General features: G+C 41.2%; 1 protein-coding gene across 1 annotated transcript; it reads right to left on the bottom strand.

The window, feature by feature from the left end:
• Positions 1–1,441: 1,441 nt before the first annotated feature.
• Positions 1,442–12,572, bottom strand: LRIF1 (ligand dependent nuclear receptor interacting factor 1). Its single transcript, XM_060231108.1, has 4 exons — positions 12,214–12,572; positions 8,305–9,820; positions 4,721–4,975; positions 1,442–2,279 (listed from the first exon to the last, which is right to left on the bottom strand). The coding sequence occupies exons 1-4, from the start codon at positions 12,300–12,302 to the stop codon at positions 1,830–1,832; spliced, it is 2,310 nt and encodes a 769-aa protein (XP_060087091.1). The 5' UTR covers positions 12,303–12,572; the 3' UTR covers positions 1,442–1,829.
• Between the last annotated feature and the right edge of the window lie 5,183 nt (positions 12,573–17,755).

Below are 17,755 nucleotides of genomic sequence, written 5' to 3' on the forward strand. Positions count from 1 at the left end.
AGTAATAAAAATAACAGATGAAACCAGTGAAAAGAGAGGATTGTCATACAATCAATTACTAAAAATACAAAGTGGCAAAATAGAATTGAAAACTGCTGAGGAGTTGAATAAAAAATATGATTGGTTTCAAATGCAACAAATAAAAAGCCTGGTGGAGAATAATATCAAAACTGAAGGAATAAGACGTGAGCAAACAGAAACGGAAAAAGTTCTGCTTGGAGATAATGAAAAATTAATTTCAAAACTATATAAGTTAGTTAAATATATAAGTTACTACCTCATCATCTACTACGGAAGATGAGGTAGTAAAATCTCAAATGATTAAATGGGCAATTAATGTAAATAAATACAGATGGATACATGAGAGTATCTTTGGAAGAACTCTATGAAATTATCAACATGTCAGAGTATAAAAGAAAATTGTTTTAAGATGATGTATAGGTGGTATATGACTCCTAAAAAATTGGCAAAGATCAATAAAAAGATGCCAGACAGATGTTGGAAATGTAGAAGACATGAAGGCTCTTTTTACCATATGTGATGGACTTGTGAAAGAGCGAAAAAGTATTGGCAGATGATTCAACAAGAAATTTCAAAGATCTTGGGATATGAATTCAAGAAAGTAGCAGAGACCTTTTTATTGGGATTACAAATGGAAAAATTTCCAAAAGAAAATAGAACTTTGATCTGATACTTGCTTTCAGCGGCTAGGACATTGTATGCACAGTTAAGGAAGCATAAAAAAATACCAGAAAAATGGGATTGGATTGTAAAAGTTATAACATGGAGTGAGATGGACAAACTAACAAGAATCTTAAGAGACTATGATTTGGAAGTGTATGAAAAGGAGTGGAAAAAGTTTAGATGTTATGTAGAAGAAGAATGGAATATAAAAGGATATTGGACAATTTTTTGATAATGATAATACTAGAAAAAAGTAGAATATGAATATAGGTTCTTATGGTTTAAGGGTACCTTTAAATGTTAGTATTTTAAGTATATAACTTTGGTGGGAGTCAAGTAACGGGGGGAGGGGGGACTAGAATATAGCATATGGGATAGATAAAAAGAAGGCATTAATATATGGTTACCATATGTTATCAATAAAATTGTGATTACTACAACAATTCTATTGAATGAACACTATTTTAAGAAATATCCTCCACTTGCAGCTGCTGGAATGGCCTTGGATCAGCCAAATTTCCTAATGAGTTGTCCTTGAAATGACAGTTTCGGTGAGAGCTCTCTCAGCCCCACCTGCCTCTCAGGGAGTCTGTTGTGGGGGAGGAAGGTAAAGGAAATTGCAAGCTGCTCTGAGATTTGGAGTGAAGGGTGGAGTATAAATCCAATATCTTCTATCTTCTTCTTCAAAATGTCATTCTATATTGAACAGTTAAAAGCAGCTTCATATAAAGAAAGAAATAGGATTAGATGCCACCAATACCTTTCACTAATGTAAGACATGTCTGTGGATTTATTTTCATCCTCAAATATATTCCAGCATGATAATAAAATATACCAACCTAGATGAACAGGACTCAAGATTTACAGGGAAATACACTTTAAAAAGGAAGTTGGCTTTAAGTGGAAAAGACAGTGAGATCTCTAAGTGTATTCTATTTGTTTCAGAGAAAGTAGAAATACAGTTGCTACTTATAACAAATTAAATTTACAATACAAAACATTTTACAAGATAGCATACTAGTTATTTTACAGGTTTGAGATTTATCAAGTTTTTAAAGAAACTATATTCACCCCATTGTGACTATTTGTATTACATTTCTCAAACAATTTATTCAATTAAATTTCTGTACCATGTCCTCATTTTCTCAAGTCTCCTGCAGTTTCTTGCGCATCTCTTCCAGTGCTGCCTCTTGTTTTTTCAGAAGGAGTTTAAGTCTTTCTATTTTTTCATCTTTTATAGTTTCTTCTAAGTCTGGAGGATTATATAGAAAACTGTCTTCTCCAAGAGAACTGGCACTAAAAGAAGTTTCATTTGTAATGTTATGTACAGTAGGACACAAAACTTCACTATCTTCATTAGTTTGCATACAAGTATTTGGGTCAGAACCTCCATTTGATAAAAATGGCAATGAGACTGTAGGATTTTCTTGTTGTGATATAACTTGTCTGCAAGAGCTACTTGGGTTATCCATCACTGAAGAAGAGTCATCATGATCTGAACTTGGACCCAATGTTTTCCTCCTCTTTGCATTTTCTAGCATTGATTCAGGAAGTTCTGTGTTCCTCTTTATGTTTGATTCCTGTTTCCCAAGTATCTGTGTGTCAAGAAGAAAAAAAACAATTGATGGCACATCATAACAGAATAAATTAATCCTAAAGTTAACAAACTCCCCCAACTCCACTCATCCATTTGCTGAACCGATGCAGCACTAGATTGGATCCTACCAGGTTTTCTGCCAGTGAAAATGGAAGGAGTTCCTTTTGACCACCCAAAAGGCTATGCTAAGTGTCATGGGATCTACATGAACAAAGGGCTGCAGTAAGGAAGGCAAAAAATTGACTGGACCCAATCCTCTGTTTAGAAACCCTGATTTATGAAAGATTAACCAACTGTCATGTTCAGAGCTGTAGCTACTCTAATCACTTCACTGGCCGACAATGAGGTTTTTTTTATCTTGGGATCGTACAGATTTCTATAGCAGGAATGTCAGCCTGCCCAGAGCTTTAATCAGGTCCATGGGGCTCTTTTCTCCTCACCCTCCTGTCCTCACCCTTTGAAGCTCCAAGGTTTCTTTGCCTTGTCTTTGTCAGCTGCAGCAGGAAGCAAAACTGCAAAGAAAATATGGAACAGATTGTCCATTAAGGTCTTTGTGCCCAGATAGATAGGGCCCAGAGACCTTAATGGAAAATCCACGTTTTCCTTGTAAACTTTGTGCTGCAATGTGTTTCAATGGAGCGGAGATCAGTTTCACTTGTTCCCAACCTTTTTGGCACCAGGGACGGGTTTCCAAGAAAACAATTTTTCCAAGGACTGGGGGGCGGCAGTGCTGGAGTTTTTGCCACCTCCCACTCACCCATGCCCGTCCCCCCATGAGAGACTGTAAGTGGGGGGAGCCAGGGGCTGCTTCTGCTGCCTCCCAGCTAGGTAGCAAGGGGCACAAACAGCCAATCTGCCTCCCCCTCCCATTTAAAGACCCCAGCAGATCAGGTGGGAGTATTTAAAAGAGGGGTAGGGGAAGGTTGTTGCCACGCAGCCCCTTTCGCTAGCCCTGACTGGGTGAATGAAAGAGGTGGTGTGATTTCACTCCAAGGCTGGCTCCCCTGCAAGGGGAGGCAGCTTTGGATCAAGGCCGTGCCACCTCTTTCATCCACCCAGGTCCCAGACAGACAAAAGGGGTGGCTCTGCACAACCCAGTTCCTATCAGTACTGGGACCAGTACTGGTCTCCGGCCTGGTGGTTGGGGACCTCTGCTATAGCCAGATGAAACTCATGCTTCCTGGAGTTGTGTCTTTGCAAATAAAGGGTTGATGCTTTGAGCCAGTTTGTCTCTGCTGATTGGTCCTGACCTAATGAGTACTCTAACCTGGAAACCCACAGCCGAAGGGGGATATAACACTGGAGAGCCATTGCCAATCTGAGTAAACCTGGGGGGGGGGGGAGCTTATAATGCCATTTCATTGTTTTCCCAGGACCAGAACATTTTATATTTTTAGTTTTTGCTGTGATGCTTGTGCTTTTTCTTAATGTTTTCTTTTTAAAATTGCATTGCCAAATTGCAGTATTCCCCCACCTTTTATGTTGTCCCAGGCTCAGAGCATTTTATATTTTTCATTTCTGCTGTGATCCTGGTACTTTTTCTTGATGTTTTATTTTAAAAACTGCATTGCCAAATCCCACTATTCCCCCAACTTTCCATTTTAAACAAAACACTAAGTTTTAAGCATGTTTGTATTTTACGTTAAAAAATAATATCTTTAATTGCATTTGTCTGTACCCTTTATAAAGTTAATTGCTACCTCACATTACATTTTATGACACACAAGGCCCAACCCCACGAAGTCCCATTTGTGTCAGATCTGGCCCTCCTAAGAAATGCATTTGACCCCCCTCTGCCAACAACCAGGGGAAGACAGGCTTGGAATTCTGAATAACTATAAAACTTCAGAAAACATGACCCACCAAATTATATTTTTATAAATGGATAATCATGGCTATCCACACTCCTACAAAACCTATTAAACTTTCTTCTTCTTTACTTCCATGTTTAAAGTCAAAATATTTCCAAAGACACTACCTTTCCTGTGAACCTGGCAAAGTTTCATTGCACATCTTCTCCTACCTCCCTCTCTCATTAGTTCTTCCTTCACTCTGCATTTCTTTATCAGCCCTCTTATTTACTCCACCTATTCCTCTATCAGGTTCCCGCTTTTTAGTCCACTACTTATCCTATGCTTCCCTTTCTTCAGTGACCCTGCCTTATGAATTCTTTCCTCGTCACTTCAGTCACCTCTTCCACTCAGTTTTTCCAGTTCTCAGCTTACTCACAATTCTGCCAGCACCTATGGAGGCTTTTCTCATGCTTTCACACAATTTCATTTGCTTGATCAACAATCAGAATAACTGATTGTTATTTCATGACATTGCAATGGTTCAGACAATCTGCTGTCTAAAGCTTCACAGCCCTTTATACATTTGTAATACAGATGAAGGCTACCAATATAGTATAAATATGATATACATAAATATTTTAGATACCATTTCCTCTTCTTCAGGCTCAGATTTCACAGTTATTGCCTGCAGCAATTTGCAAGAGTCATTCGTATGTACATTACTGGACCACTCAGTTTCTTCTGTTTCTCTAACAGAATTTAATACAGGTAGTTTCCTGAGGTATACTCTCTCCTCTTTTAATAGACCAAATTCCTTTCTGATCTCAGTGTACTGTTTTCTGTGTTGCACTTTTATTTGTTTGATCTGAACATCCATTCTGGTTTGGTTAATCTTCTCAATCTGAAATAAGCATTCAACATATTAGCAATCATTTGCCAGGATATCAGAATGTTTATATTATTACCCCAGTAGGTTTCTGGTTCCCTTTCCCTTACTGGAAAAAGAATTAACATTCTGAAGTACTGCAGTTTCCTAATAAAAGTATTAAGTTAGAAGCTCACAAGGAGTCATGAGAATAGTTAATCATATACAAACACACCTCAGTAATAACAAAAGACTCAAACTCTGGATACAGATGAACTTCTTCCTGCTTCACTAGTTATAAGAACTCCACATGATCAGACCAGTGATCCATCTGGTAAAGCATCCCATTTCACAGAGCAGCCAACACACAGTATATTAGAGGCCAAGGCTTTCCCTTCATTTTGCTTCCTATCATTGATATTCAGAAGTCTGCTGCCACTGAATATGGAAATTCCTTTTAGTCTCCTTGGCTAGTAGACTGATCTATTTCCCAATAATTGGTCTAATTCCCTCTGTCCACTTTCTCCATCCCATGCATAATTACTGACCCTAAGTCCCAGGCTCTTTACTCTTTCCTTACAGGAGAGGTGCCCAAGCCACTTAAACATTTTGATTGCTCTCTTCTGCACTTTTCCCAGGTCCGCTACATCCTTTTGGTATCAGCAACCAAAGCTCTATGCAGTATTCCAAATGAGGCTACACTATATATCTATACAGAGGCACTACAACATTGACCTTGTTTCAGTTCCTTTGCTAATAATCCCCAGCATGGAATTAGCCTTTTTCATCACCACACAGTGACTTGACCTGCTCATCAAGCTATCCACTACAATCCTGAGATTTTGATGTCCTGAATCAAAAGGATAGCATGTACCTTAACTGTCCTAGGATGATGACATTTGGAGTTAGGTGAGCAGGAAACTAAACCTTATCCAAACATAGAGAAGAGGGTATTTTTTTCCTATGCTGTACATTAATTTAGGGTGAAAACGGGAAACAAAAAAACGTGTATACCTTGCACTATTTGGGATACTCTTATGCTCTGAGAATTGAACAGTCAATTCTCACCTTACCCTTCTTTTAAACTGATGAAAATGCACCCAGATATTCTGTGACTCCTGCAGCATGCTCAGTCACAGATCATTTTTTTCAGGGAATGTATGTTGGATCTCCAAAGTTATATCATCTGCATAACTGGGAAGGCCTGTATGTAAAAACCATAAACTAACTGTAGGTGGCTTTGTTTTGCTTATTTTGTGATAGGTATAAGGTACTCACTTAACTATTTGTTACAGTATAATAACAGTTGCTTCAAAATAAGCAAACTAATTTGCAGTGAAACAGGAGGTAATTACTATAATTTCAGCCATGGGAACATAAGGCCTGAAAATATTTTGAAAAGTTCATTAGCCTTCTGTAAGAATAAACCGTAGCTAATACCAACTGAACTATTTTTAATTAATCTATGCAAACTGAACTATTTGAGGGCTCAATTTAAAACCTTTTTTTTACATTGGGCTTTATCATAGCAATATAGAAATAATATAGGCCAGTGAACTTTAATACTACAAATTATACCCAGCTGCATGTAACAAAGCACTGATAGACTCCCTTGCCATGCTGGGAGGAAGAGAGACATCTGCATTCCTGTATGAATTTTCATCCCTTACAGTGGTAAGCTCTGGTAAGGCAAAGACAAATTCAGGGAAGCAACCAGCATCTGCATCCTCCCAAGGAAAAGCCCCTCACCCCAACAAAGTAAAAAAAGATGCCAGTGTAATGTATAGATGCTTCCTTCCAACTCCTAGATAACAACGGGATTAAGTGAGCAAGTAAAAGAGGGTGGGGATTGATGTAGAGGATGTCCAGTCTTCACTTCCCTTAGGATTTAAAGTGTGTGGCTCAAATCAGTTCTCTGTTGTTCTCTTTCTATGCTCAACATTTTGGTGGGGGAAGGGTTAAAAAATTTTCAGCAAAACTGGGCCTGAACAGCAGCAATCTAGCAAGCAAAAGCCACTTATCTTAGATATATATACTGATGGGAGGGAGTCTGAAGTGCCTGAAATTGAGATTGAAAGAGATCATGCCAACCCAGTAGTGAAAATGCAAACTCCTTGCCAGGAATTTTAAAGCAGCTAACATTGTAATGCCCACATACAAAGCTATGGTGTTGCATCATTTGGAATATGATGTGTGGTTCTGGCTGTCATACCTCAAAAAGGATACTGCAGAACTGGAAAAAGTACAAAGGATGGCAACCTTTGAATCAGTGCATGAGAACTGTCCTGTACAGGACCCAGAAAGACTTCTAAAAAAACTGGAAAGTAGACATGTAAAACAAAATGATGTGCATTCTGGCTGTCATATCTCAAAAAGGATACTGCAGAGCTGAAAAAAGTACAAAGGATGGCAAACTTTGAATCAGCTTTCCTACGAGGAAAGGCTAGGGAGTCTGTGGCTTTTCTGTCTAGAAAAAAACAACTAAGGGGAGACACGGAGGTTTATAACATTTTACATGAGTAGAAAACATTAATACAAGTGCTGGAAGGCAACAGAAAGGGAGGGTCTCAGCCTCCTTGCCCTGTGTGTTTGACTCTCCAAAGCAACTGGTTGGGCACTGTGTAAAACATGCTAGACAAGATGGACCACTTGTGGGCTTCTTTGTTCACTTCTTCACTCCTACAGATATCTCAGCATGGTGAAACAAATTTCATCTTCCAAGGAAAAGGAGTACATGAGAACTGTCCTGTACAGGACCCAGAAATACTTCTTAAAAAACTGGAAAGTAGACATATAAAACAAAATGCTAGCAGAGCACAGGATGATAGACCATATAAACTTCCTATCCATATAGCAAAAAGTGTTTCTTGGCCAAAAGATTAAAATGCCAAAAGGATAGTTTGGGTTTTATTAAGTTACTGCATTTATATACCATTTTAGGAAAAGTTCCTAAAGTAGCACTTCAATTGCACTGGTTTATTTGGTTACTTTCACTAGTTCAACTAGTTGGCATATGAAAAATATTATTTTGTAGCCAACTAGGAACCAAAATTTCTAGTGCGTTTTTTTTCCTGTCACAATCTTTATTTTGGCAGAATAGTGACAATACACTTGAACTCTTCAGTCTGAGGTTGGATCCAAATCTGCACTGAGCAAAGAGAGAGGTATTTTTATTCATGTCAGAAAGAGCAGAGGCTATTTCTGCCCATTCCTTTCTCCTGCAGCCCTTGTACTATACTCTATGCTGCTTCCACAGGCTTCCTGGTCCTCAGGAACAGCTTTGAGTGGGCTGTAGTATGAATGGGAAGATAGGAAAATCTGGTCTCCAGCCAAAAGTAAAATTTTCCTCCAACTGATAAAATTACCTTTTGTTCCTCCTCTTTGGAAACATCAAATGTAGATGACTGTAAAGCAACACTCTTAGGAGAATGAGTTTTCTGTATGATGTTGACATTCAGATCTTCTTCTGTCCCTGTTTTATCATCAAATTTTATTCCAATGGGAGTATTTTCTGATGCTGACACAGCCTCCTGTTGGCTGACAGAGCCTATTTGCAGATTCCTATGTGGTGATGCTAAAAGAATAGGTGCCACTTTTAAAGTCTTGTTCCATTCCGACCCCAAAGGTGACTTTACATTCTCACATGACTTTGGATCCTTTGCACTAAGTGCAACCCCTTTATTTTTTGACAATACTAGACTGACAATCTGATTAGTTATTGTGTTATCTGCAACTGAACTAGTTACCTGTGACATGTGTTTTCTGAAGTATATGTCAGCAGTGGCTGATACTTGCTTTTCATCCAGGGCTGATTCAGCACTGGATCCTTTTCTTGTCAGCAGGTAGATTTTCCCATTATACATCACCAGGGCATTATCTTTAACTGAAGACAATTTTGCATGACTTTCACTCAGGCTACTCAAACAGGCAGGCAGAGTGCTAGCAGGATTGTTCTTCACATTCTTATCAACCAAAGTTTTTAACATCTTTGATACCATGTCATTTGATGACCTTACAGGAACAAGGCAAGATGCTGACTGTGGGTTTTCTTGGACAACCCATTTCATAGGAGCTTCCCCTGGTTCTTGGCTATCATGTGATACTACATCTGGAATAGAATTATTGACTGCTGTTTGTGCAGCTGTTAGTACTAAAGGTTTCGGTATTTCTGCAGCAGGTGTTGGATTCGTATTTTGCAAGCACTTGGAAATAGGCGTTTTCACTGTTTTTACTGGTGACACATAAATAACAATTGGTGGTTTTGCAGCTTTGGGTGTCACAGAGGCATTTGTAGCTGCCAATGCTAGTATCTTCTGTTGGATAGCTGGGGGCAAACAAGATGCTGGAACAGATTTCACTTCTGCATGAGCAGGTATTTGAAGGTGATGAACAGAAGGCAGTACTGAAGAGTTTACAACTGGAAGATTTTTGGTATTCATTAAAATATTGTTCTTGACTGATGGCACTGAGGCAGCATCCTTTTGCAAGAATAATTTATCAGCTGAAACATAATTATTCTGAACAGCTAAGGAGCTTGTTATAGTTCGATTGTCATTAACAACATGGGTTACTTTCATTAGTTCCACTTTATTCAAATTTTGTTGGAGAATTAATTTTCCAGGAGCTCCTGTCAGAGGTGCAGGGATAGTAACAAATGGAGATGTTGCAGTATTTGATAACACAGTTGTATTCTGTGTGAGCACAGTCTTCAACGAAGCAAGGCCAGAAACAGAGGCATTTACTTTTGTATTATCAGACGCAACTGGAGCATGTATGAAGGGTCCAGCATTTCCCGAAGTTTCAGAAACTGGAAGCAGCTTCAGAAGTTTTTTCCCATCTGGCCCAGTCATCTGAACTATTCGGTATATGTTACCTGCAACACTGAAATGGGAAAATGGTCACAAAACAAACGACACTAATATATTGCTATTTATTTTGAATGAACAACTGTGCTCTGTGAATTTTACAGGCTAACAATTTAATAACAGGAAAATAACCTAATTTTGCCCTAGTGAGAGAAAGAGAGAGAATATGAATAACTTAGCTACTATATAACAGCTTAGTTTAGAAGTTGTTACTATGTTGCAACTAAGACTACAAAGCATATAAAAACTCTATCCAAGCACTTCATGCAATTTTAACCACACTGGCACAGGCATTTTCAGGGAATTTTGCTAAACATGGGTTAAAAATTGCATGGGCCCATATGAAGAGTTGATTCATACAAACTATTTCACCAGTGGCCAGAAGCCTTTGTAGACTGAATGCTCAACAACAGTCACATCACCAACACCACATAAGAAAAGACCTGTAAATTTCAGTAACAGGTGGACAGTTAAGTGTCTGACAAGCCATTATACACCATTGTCCGCTCTAAGCTGTGCATGTGAGCACTCATTAACACAGAAAGCCCCACTCAGCAGCAATCTGGAGCTGCACAGGGTCTTGCACTGCCCACTTTATTATTTATTTTATTCCATTTATATCCTGCCTTCCCCGCCGAGTTATATTCTGCAGAGGCTGTGAATTGCTCGCTGGGGGGGCAGGAATAAAGGAAATATACACCCTAATGAGGGTGAGGGAAGGCAGAAGGAGAAGAGGGTGAACACCTAAGCTTATCACCCACCTTGTAACAACTTACAGCTGATCACCTTATTTGGTTGCCTCATTTTCTAGTATCCTTATTAAAGGGAGGGGAATGCTGAGGGACAAAAGCCAAAGGGCTTTTGGCCTGGCTGAACATTAAGAATCCTTGATACAACAGGTTTTGAAGAAGTGATCATGTATCATCTCTTGCACTGAGGCAGGAAGACGCAAGCAGTCAGAAGATTGGCATGTCCAAGTTGTTAGTTTGGGAGGGAGGAGAAGTCTCATTCTATGTGTTCTTCACCAGGTATGTTTCTGTGCCCTTGTTTTATTCACACCCAAGAGTGGGGTCTATTTTTGTGTGTGTGTGTGTGTGGGCTCTTGTTGTGCTTTTATTGTCCACTGTTTTCTGCTGTCTCACCTACTAGTTGGGAGTGACATGCTTGGGGAAGAGCAGTATGGCATGGAGGATAATTCTACCCAGGGGTTGTTTTATAGAAAAATAGATGGTGGAGCTCATCCAGGGATAGTTATGCAGCTGCACCTACTATTCAATGGACAAGGTGGGAAGGAGGAGGTGGAACTGTCTGAAAGGTTCAGGAGCTGTGCTCCTGTGAGCTCCCGCTGAATCTGAGGCCTAGTTCTTCCATTAACAGTGCAGGGGGAGATACAACAAGAAAAGAACAAGCCAGGCACAGGGAAGAAAAGAACAAGCCAGGCACCAACATTTGTGGACTGCTGCCCCTTCCGATTCTTCCAGATGGGCGGTGCTGGTGATCATATCAACAGCTCACATGGCTATAAAATCTTGCTGTTAAATGTCAGCTTAGTCACAAGGAAAACAGCAGCCATACAGGATTTAATTTGGGATGAGAGGGCTGAGCTAGCATGTATTACTGAGATTTGGTTGTGGGAACCACAATGGCTCTTTATTCAGAAGAAAGTCAAGGTATAAATGAAATTACTACACAAATAAATACGTCCAAGGCATCAAAGCAAAAATTTAAAACAACCCCCCCCCCCAAAAAAAACCCACCCACGCCTACAAGGTCATCACTATTATAAATCAAATAAAAACAAAGTTTGAGAGCAGCGGCATCTTTAAAACCAACCGAGTTTTATTTTAGGTATAAGCTTTCGTGCATATGCACTTTTTTCAAAGACCCAAACTTTGTTCTGCTGCTTCAGACCAAAGCGGCTGTCCTCCTGGATCTAGAAATCTAACGAGAAAGCCCTCCTCGGGACAAAGATTCTGTAACACCATTAAACGAAATCAAACCCTCGGTGTTTTTGAGTTCTGTGATTTCAACCAGCTCTGAGACGTCTCTTCTGGCCCAGGCTTCCCGCGATGGGGCTCGGAACAAGAACTCCGCCGCCGGCCACTCCCGCCCTCCTCCCCTCCTCGTCGCCAGGCTGAACGTCACGCATTTACTTCCCGCAAGCACAAAAGGCGAGCTCTGAAGAGAGTCTGCGGAAAGGAGCCACTAGGAGGAGCCCGCAAAAGACCTTCCTTCGCAGCCACCACTACGAGGCGCTGTCAAAAGATCCACACTGCGGGGCTGCGCTTCATGGAACGCTTCAAAAAAGCCAAAAACCCGATACTGGGAAGCGCCGGAGCCGAGCCCAGCCCTCGAGCGGCCCCCCCTCAGAATACGAGCGAGTTCTGAAGAGAAACTTGACCCACTCACCCATGCGAGGCAGTGGCAACTCCGAGCTCCTGTGTCCCTCCCATCTTCCCTTCCACTCTCTGAGCGCCATCCAGCGTCCTTCTAGACATCGCGAACAAGAGACTCGGACCTCAAATCCGCAATCCGCACCACCACTTCTCCCCTAACAGATTGGCTTAAGGCCAAGCATTTTGACGTACTTCCGGCCTCTGGAAGCTTCTATGCCGGATACTCCTCAGTTTCCCCTGGTATCAGTTAGAAGTGAGTTGCTGTCTACCCGTTTCCGGCGAAGAGGATAGGGTTTAGGGTTCCTCCCTCCGCAATTAAAAGGTTTTGTATCCTCTTTCTGCTCAAGCGCGTTAATTATAACTTCCGAGGTCTCTCAACAGGAATTTCCGGGTTATTTGTAGCACTTCCTGTCTGGGAAAGATAACGATAAAATTCCTATCAGTAGAAACAAACAACAGTGCATTCTTTTAGAATCTTTGTGTCCAGGTGGTAGCCATATTGCAGGTTGGAAAAGTTGAGAGACTGTTGCATGGGAACTTAATTCTCTCAAGAGGAAAATTTCAAATTTTGATTTTTAAAAGAAGATTCATAATGTAAAATTATGGAAATTTCAACACCAGTTAAAAATTGGTATATTTCAATAGCATTAATGACCATTTTCTACAGATCAAAGTGAAATTTATCTGGATGTCATTTCAATTATCCAAAAGGAATAACTGGACATGAATTTACACCTCAAAGATAGTGAAGACCGTACATAAAAAGTTATGGAAATCTGATGTCACCATTTGCTCTGATTTGGATTGAGTTTTAAATAGGTGAAGGTCACAGAATTATAAAATACATCTTAATTATGTGTCAAAATTATTGCAATATTCATTTTTTAAAAAAAAATCTTGTCCCGTTATGCTGAATGATCAGTACCTCTTTAGTTAATTAAAACTGTAGTTAAATACTAACACAGTTTATTCCAGCAAAAACCTTTGTAGTTGGAGCTCATTTCATCAGGTGCACTGGAGTGTAAATCTTTATATATCAATGCAATGAGGATGTAGATACTACAAGGAGAAGCTGGTTTAAAACAATCTAATAAAACCTGCAATATGTTCACTTAGAGAGGGAGAGGGTCACTACCAGCACTGCAATCCCAGGGCTTTTTTTTTTTAGCAGGAGTGCACAGGAACGTAGTTCTGACTGGCTTGGCATTGGGGGTGTGGCCTAACATGCAAATGAGTTCCTGCTGGTGGTAGTTTCTGCAAAAAAGGCCCTGTGTGAAACAACTGTGACATCAGGGGGTATGGTCTAATATGCAAATGAGCTCATGCTGGGCTTTTTCTATTAAAAAGCCCTGTGCAATCCTAAATTACACCCTTGTAAATCCACTAATTAACATAGAATGGTGTAATTGCTGGGGGTTGTACTGCAAGTGTTCCAGACAAAAGCCAACAATATAGAAAACACTGCATTATCAAGATGACAAATCACTCCTGTAAAAATATCTAAAAGGATCTAATAAAGTTGAAAATATACTCGGAATTTTTTGTTATCTATTATTGTTAAACAACAAAATATGCATAAGTGATACATGCAAATACTAAATCAGCACACTAAAAGTGCATAGAGGTTAAATAACTATACAGCGAACTCTGCCTCAAACTGAGTGCAAAAACATAAGTGCAAAGGACATACAATATCACAAAAATAACAAACTTGCAGCCAAAAGAAACAATCAAAAATTTACCAGACAAAGCAGGGTTAGCATACATTGTAGAGCAGGGGTGTCAAACTATTTGTTATGAGGGCCAGATCGGATATAAATGAGACATTGTTGGCCAGGCCATGTTTGTCATAAAATGTAATGCCAGGTAGCGGAGATATAAACTTTATAAAGGACACAGACAAACACAGAGATTTCAAAAACTTAAAATATGCTTAAAAGTTGGGGTTGTTTTGTAGAAAAATAGGTGGTGGAGCTCATCCAGGGATTGCTATGCAGCTGCACCTACTATTCAATGGACAAGGAGGTGGAATTCTCAGAAGGAGGAGGAGGAATTCTCAGGTTCAGGAGCTGTGCTCCTGTGAGCTCCCACTGAATCCAAGGCCTGCGAAAGATGAGCACTCTCCAATATTTTGTTTATTTAACAGTTTCTGATAATGGATACCTCTTGCTCTGAATTATTGCATCAAAATCTGGATACAATGTCTGTGCTGTTCAGATGTTGCTCAGGTGTGTGTGTAAGCTGCAAACATACTTTTTATTACAGAAATCTCATGGTCAATGCTTTGAACCTAAGACTCGGGAAAACATGAAATGGCTGGGCATTTCAAGCTTTTGGACATGTTGCTTCGTGTGCTGGTCAGCCAATGGAGGAAAATAAAGCCTTTGCTCTGTAGCTCCTGCGCGATTGAGCAAGCCTGGCAAAGCAAGCTGTGATGCAGAAGGAAGTGAGAGAGGGAAGCAGTTGACAATGAGAGGCTCGTGGGCCCTCTAGGGGCCTGATCCAGCCATAGGGCCACACGTTTTACACCCCTGGTACAGCAAGCTAAAGAGTTACAGCAGTACATTCAGAACAATAAAATGAAAGATATTAGCACTATAGCTGATAAAGAATTCCAGTTCCCTGTTAAGATGTTGGGTGGGTGAGGTAACAAACTTAATCTGCATCTGCTCATTTTTCCACGTAGTGACTGACCAGTTTGTTCAATGTAGAGAGTACAAGTACATTGTTGACATTTGGCAGCATATTATTGCATTGGAGGGTGAGCAAGTGAATTAGATAGAGGCAAGTGGAAATCCACAAAGTCTTGGGGGGGGGGGTTCATTTTCCCTTCCCCCACATTTCCCCTTTCCTATCTGTTAAAACCCCATCCTACCTTTATCTCCTCCTCTTCCCTCCTGCCCTACCCTGGTTGTCTCTGCCTAAGAAAACTATGTCCCAACTGTGTGGTGCTGGGGCCCAGCTGCAGAGTGTGGAACCTGCAAGGACTTGTGAGGGGCCCTTCATTTCACCCATATTACCTTCTACATACTATTTCCTCTTTCCTTTCTCCTGGCAGCCCCCATATCTTCAACCTTCTCTGCTTCTTTTCTCCTTCCCTCTCACCAATTGACCTAATTTTTATCTGCTCTCTCATCGGCTACGTTTATTATTTATTTACTACATTTCTATACACCTTTCTCCACTTCTTCTGTATTACCCTCAGAACAGCTCTGTGAGCAGGGCCAGAATGAGAGTCAGAAACCCTGGAATCCAGCCCTTTTCCTTCCTACCCTGGTGATGTTCCTTCAAAGGAGGGACAAGAGAAAGAGCAGAAAAGGCAGTCTGCCTGCTTCAATCTCCCAAAAGGGAGGAGGTAGGAAAGAAGAGGAAGCCTTTCTAACCAATTGGCTGGAGACCTCTTTGTTCACCTCCACAGGGCTTGGGTGAGCTGGGTATAACTTTCTGTAACTTGGATGGGCTTGATCCCACTGCCATTGTCTCATAGGGTTGCCAGGCTTCAGGTGGGGCCTGGAGGTCTCTGCTTTTACAACTGATCTCCAGCTGGCAGAGATCAGATCTTCTGGGGAAAATGGCTGTTTTGAAGGGTGGACTCTATAGCAGGGGCGGCCTACGGTAGCTCTCCAGATGTTTTTTGCCTACAACTCCCATCAGCCCCAGCCAGCATGGCCAATGGCCAATGTTCAGGCAGCCTAGATGCCATTTCTCCCCTTGCCTTGTATGGGGTTTGACACCACGTCCTCTGATCTCCCTTGGACAGTTTCAGCACCAGCTCCCCTGAAGTACGTAGTGCTTGGGCAAGCCAGCTGGCCTGACCTAGGGAGAGGCTGATGGCTCATGGGATGTGTCCTGTAGCTCTTAATGGGCAATCTATCCCTCCCTGTGAGGTAAATTAGGCTAAAAATGTATTACTGGCCCAGTGAATTTCCATGGCAGAATGGGGATTCTGAAACTCTAACCACTACAATAAAGTGGTCCTTGTGAGGTGGCAGCTGTGGAACTGTAGCAAGCAGGCAGGCTCCAATGAGTAATGCAAGTCAGGTGGCAGCTAGCCAGCCAGTGGTTGCTCCCAGGCCTTGTTCTGATGAACCCCTTTTCAAAGGCTGAAACAGACCTGGAAATGGTCCTGCCTCCTTCCCTACTTTTCACTGCCAGAAGCCAAACCTAGAATACTAACAAAACTGTTGTGGTCGCCTAGCTATAGCCACAGAGGGCATCCATTTCTTAAAGCTACAGTCTGACACTCTTAACTAATACACCACATTGGATGTAGCTTTTTTCTCTTATCTCTTCTGATCTTTTCTCTCTTATGATCGAATTGTCTTTGGATCCCACCAGCATTTTCTACTGGTGAAAAGTCTAAAGTGCCTACATTCTTGTACAGCTTCTTCGGAACAAGGTGCACCTGTCGCCATGGTTGAAACTTTGGACTGTTTGCCACAGTGTTACCAATATCCTAGTTAATCTGTGGCCACTACATGACCTCTTTTTATATTTTTCAATCCCAAAATGGCTTTCATGCATCTTTTGGAGAATGGTATGCCAGAGTATCCTTGGGATCACTATCTTGCTGCCTTTGCAAATTAGTTCATCTGTCACTGAGAGTTCATCTCTGCAGTTCCAATAGTCCCAAATACCAACTGCTGCATTCATCTGGCCAGCCTTCAAGTGCAGATCATTTAATTACTTCCATAGAACCAACTACCTCTCTTTGTTTAATCCTAAATTTGTTGCAGTTTCCTATCTTAAATGGGCAGTGACCTCATGATCAGATCCACATATGCCTTCACTTTCTTCTCAGAAATCTGTCCTGGTTGCTGTTAAAGTATGGCCCCTAGTGCATTTACTAGAAGAATAGAACACAACCAAATCATATTTTAGCAGCTTTAGCATAATAAATTGTATTCTTGAAATACAATAATGTATTAGTTTCTAAAATAAGGCTATTAGAGCTTATGACAAGCTTCTACTTGCACTATCTGACCATAAATAAACTGATGAAATCTCTGACAAGTGAACAGGGTGCCCAAAAACTCCTTTTCAGTTTGGATTTATGTATTTTCTGCCTCTGCCGGTGCCTCAGATACATATGTAATTGATTGCCAATCATGGTTCTGCAGAATCACAGCACCACCTCCATGCTTAAGGCTTCCTTCCAACAACATTTTGAGCAGTCTGGCCAGGTCACAGAACTTTAACATGGGGGCTGTAGGGTGGCCATAATGTCTGAAGGTCAGCCAGGGACACCTTTGGGGGGGGGGAAGGTAGGGGCGCGCCGAAGCAGCCTGTCACTAATAACACTAATAACACAGGTCGAGATGCAGGACAGGAACCCGGAAGTGACCGACAGCCTGCTTCAGCGTGCCGCTGCGCCGGCCCCCTGGGCCCCACAACGATGGGACCGATGCCACAGGGACGGGCTCGAAACACTCTATAACCCCTCAAAAGAACAGCAGTCTAGCTCGCTTCCCCCGAGCCCTGCCGCCATAAGCCTCAAGGGGGCTCATTTTGCGGCATCTCCCGGCGGGAGGGTGGCACCCGCACAGGACACATAT

This window comes from Heteronotia binoei, chromosome 2, assembly GCF_032191835.1.
Source record: "Heteronotia binoei isolate CCM8104 ecotype False Entrance Well chromosome 2, APGP_CSIRO_Hbin_v1, whole genome shotgun sequence".
NCBI lineage: Eukaryota > Metazoa > Chordata > Lepidosauria > Squamata > Gekkonidae > Heteronotia > Heteronotia binoei.

Excerpts from the sequence above, each read along its gene's own strand:
- LRIF1 (XM_060231108.1), bottom strand. The coding sequence starts at position 12,302 with ATGTCTAGAAGGACGCTGGATGGCGCTCAGAGAGTGGAAGGGAAGATG. Across the intron at positions 4,976-8,304 it reads CCAAAGAGGAGGAACAAAAG|ATTGAGAAGATTAACCAAAC; the intron begins GTAATTTTATCA and ends TGCTTATTTCAG. Across the intron at positions 2,280-4,720 it reads AGCCTGAAGAAGAGGAAATG|ATACTTGGGAAACAGGAATC; the intron begins GTATCTAAAATA and ends CTTGACACACAG.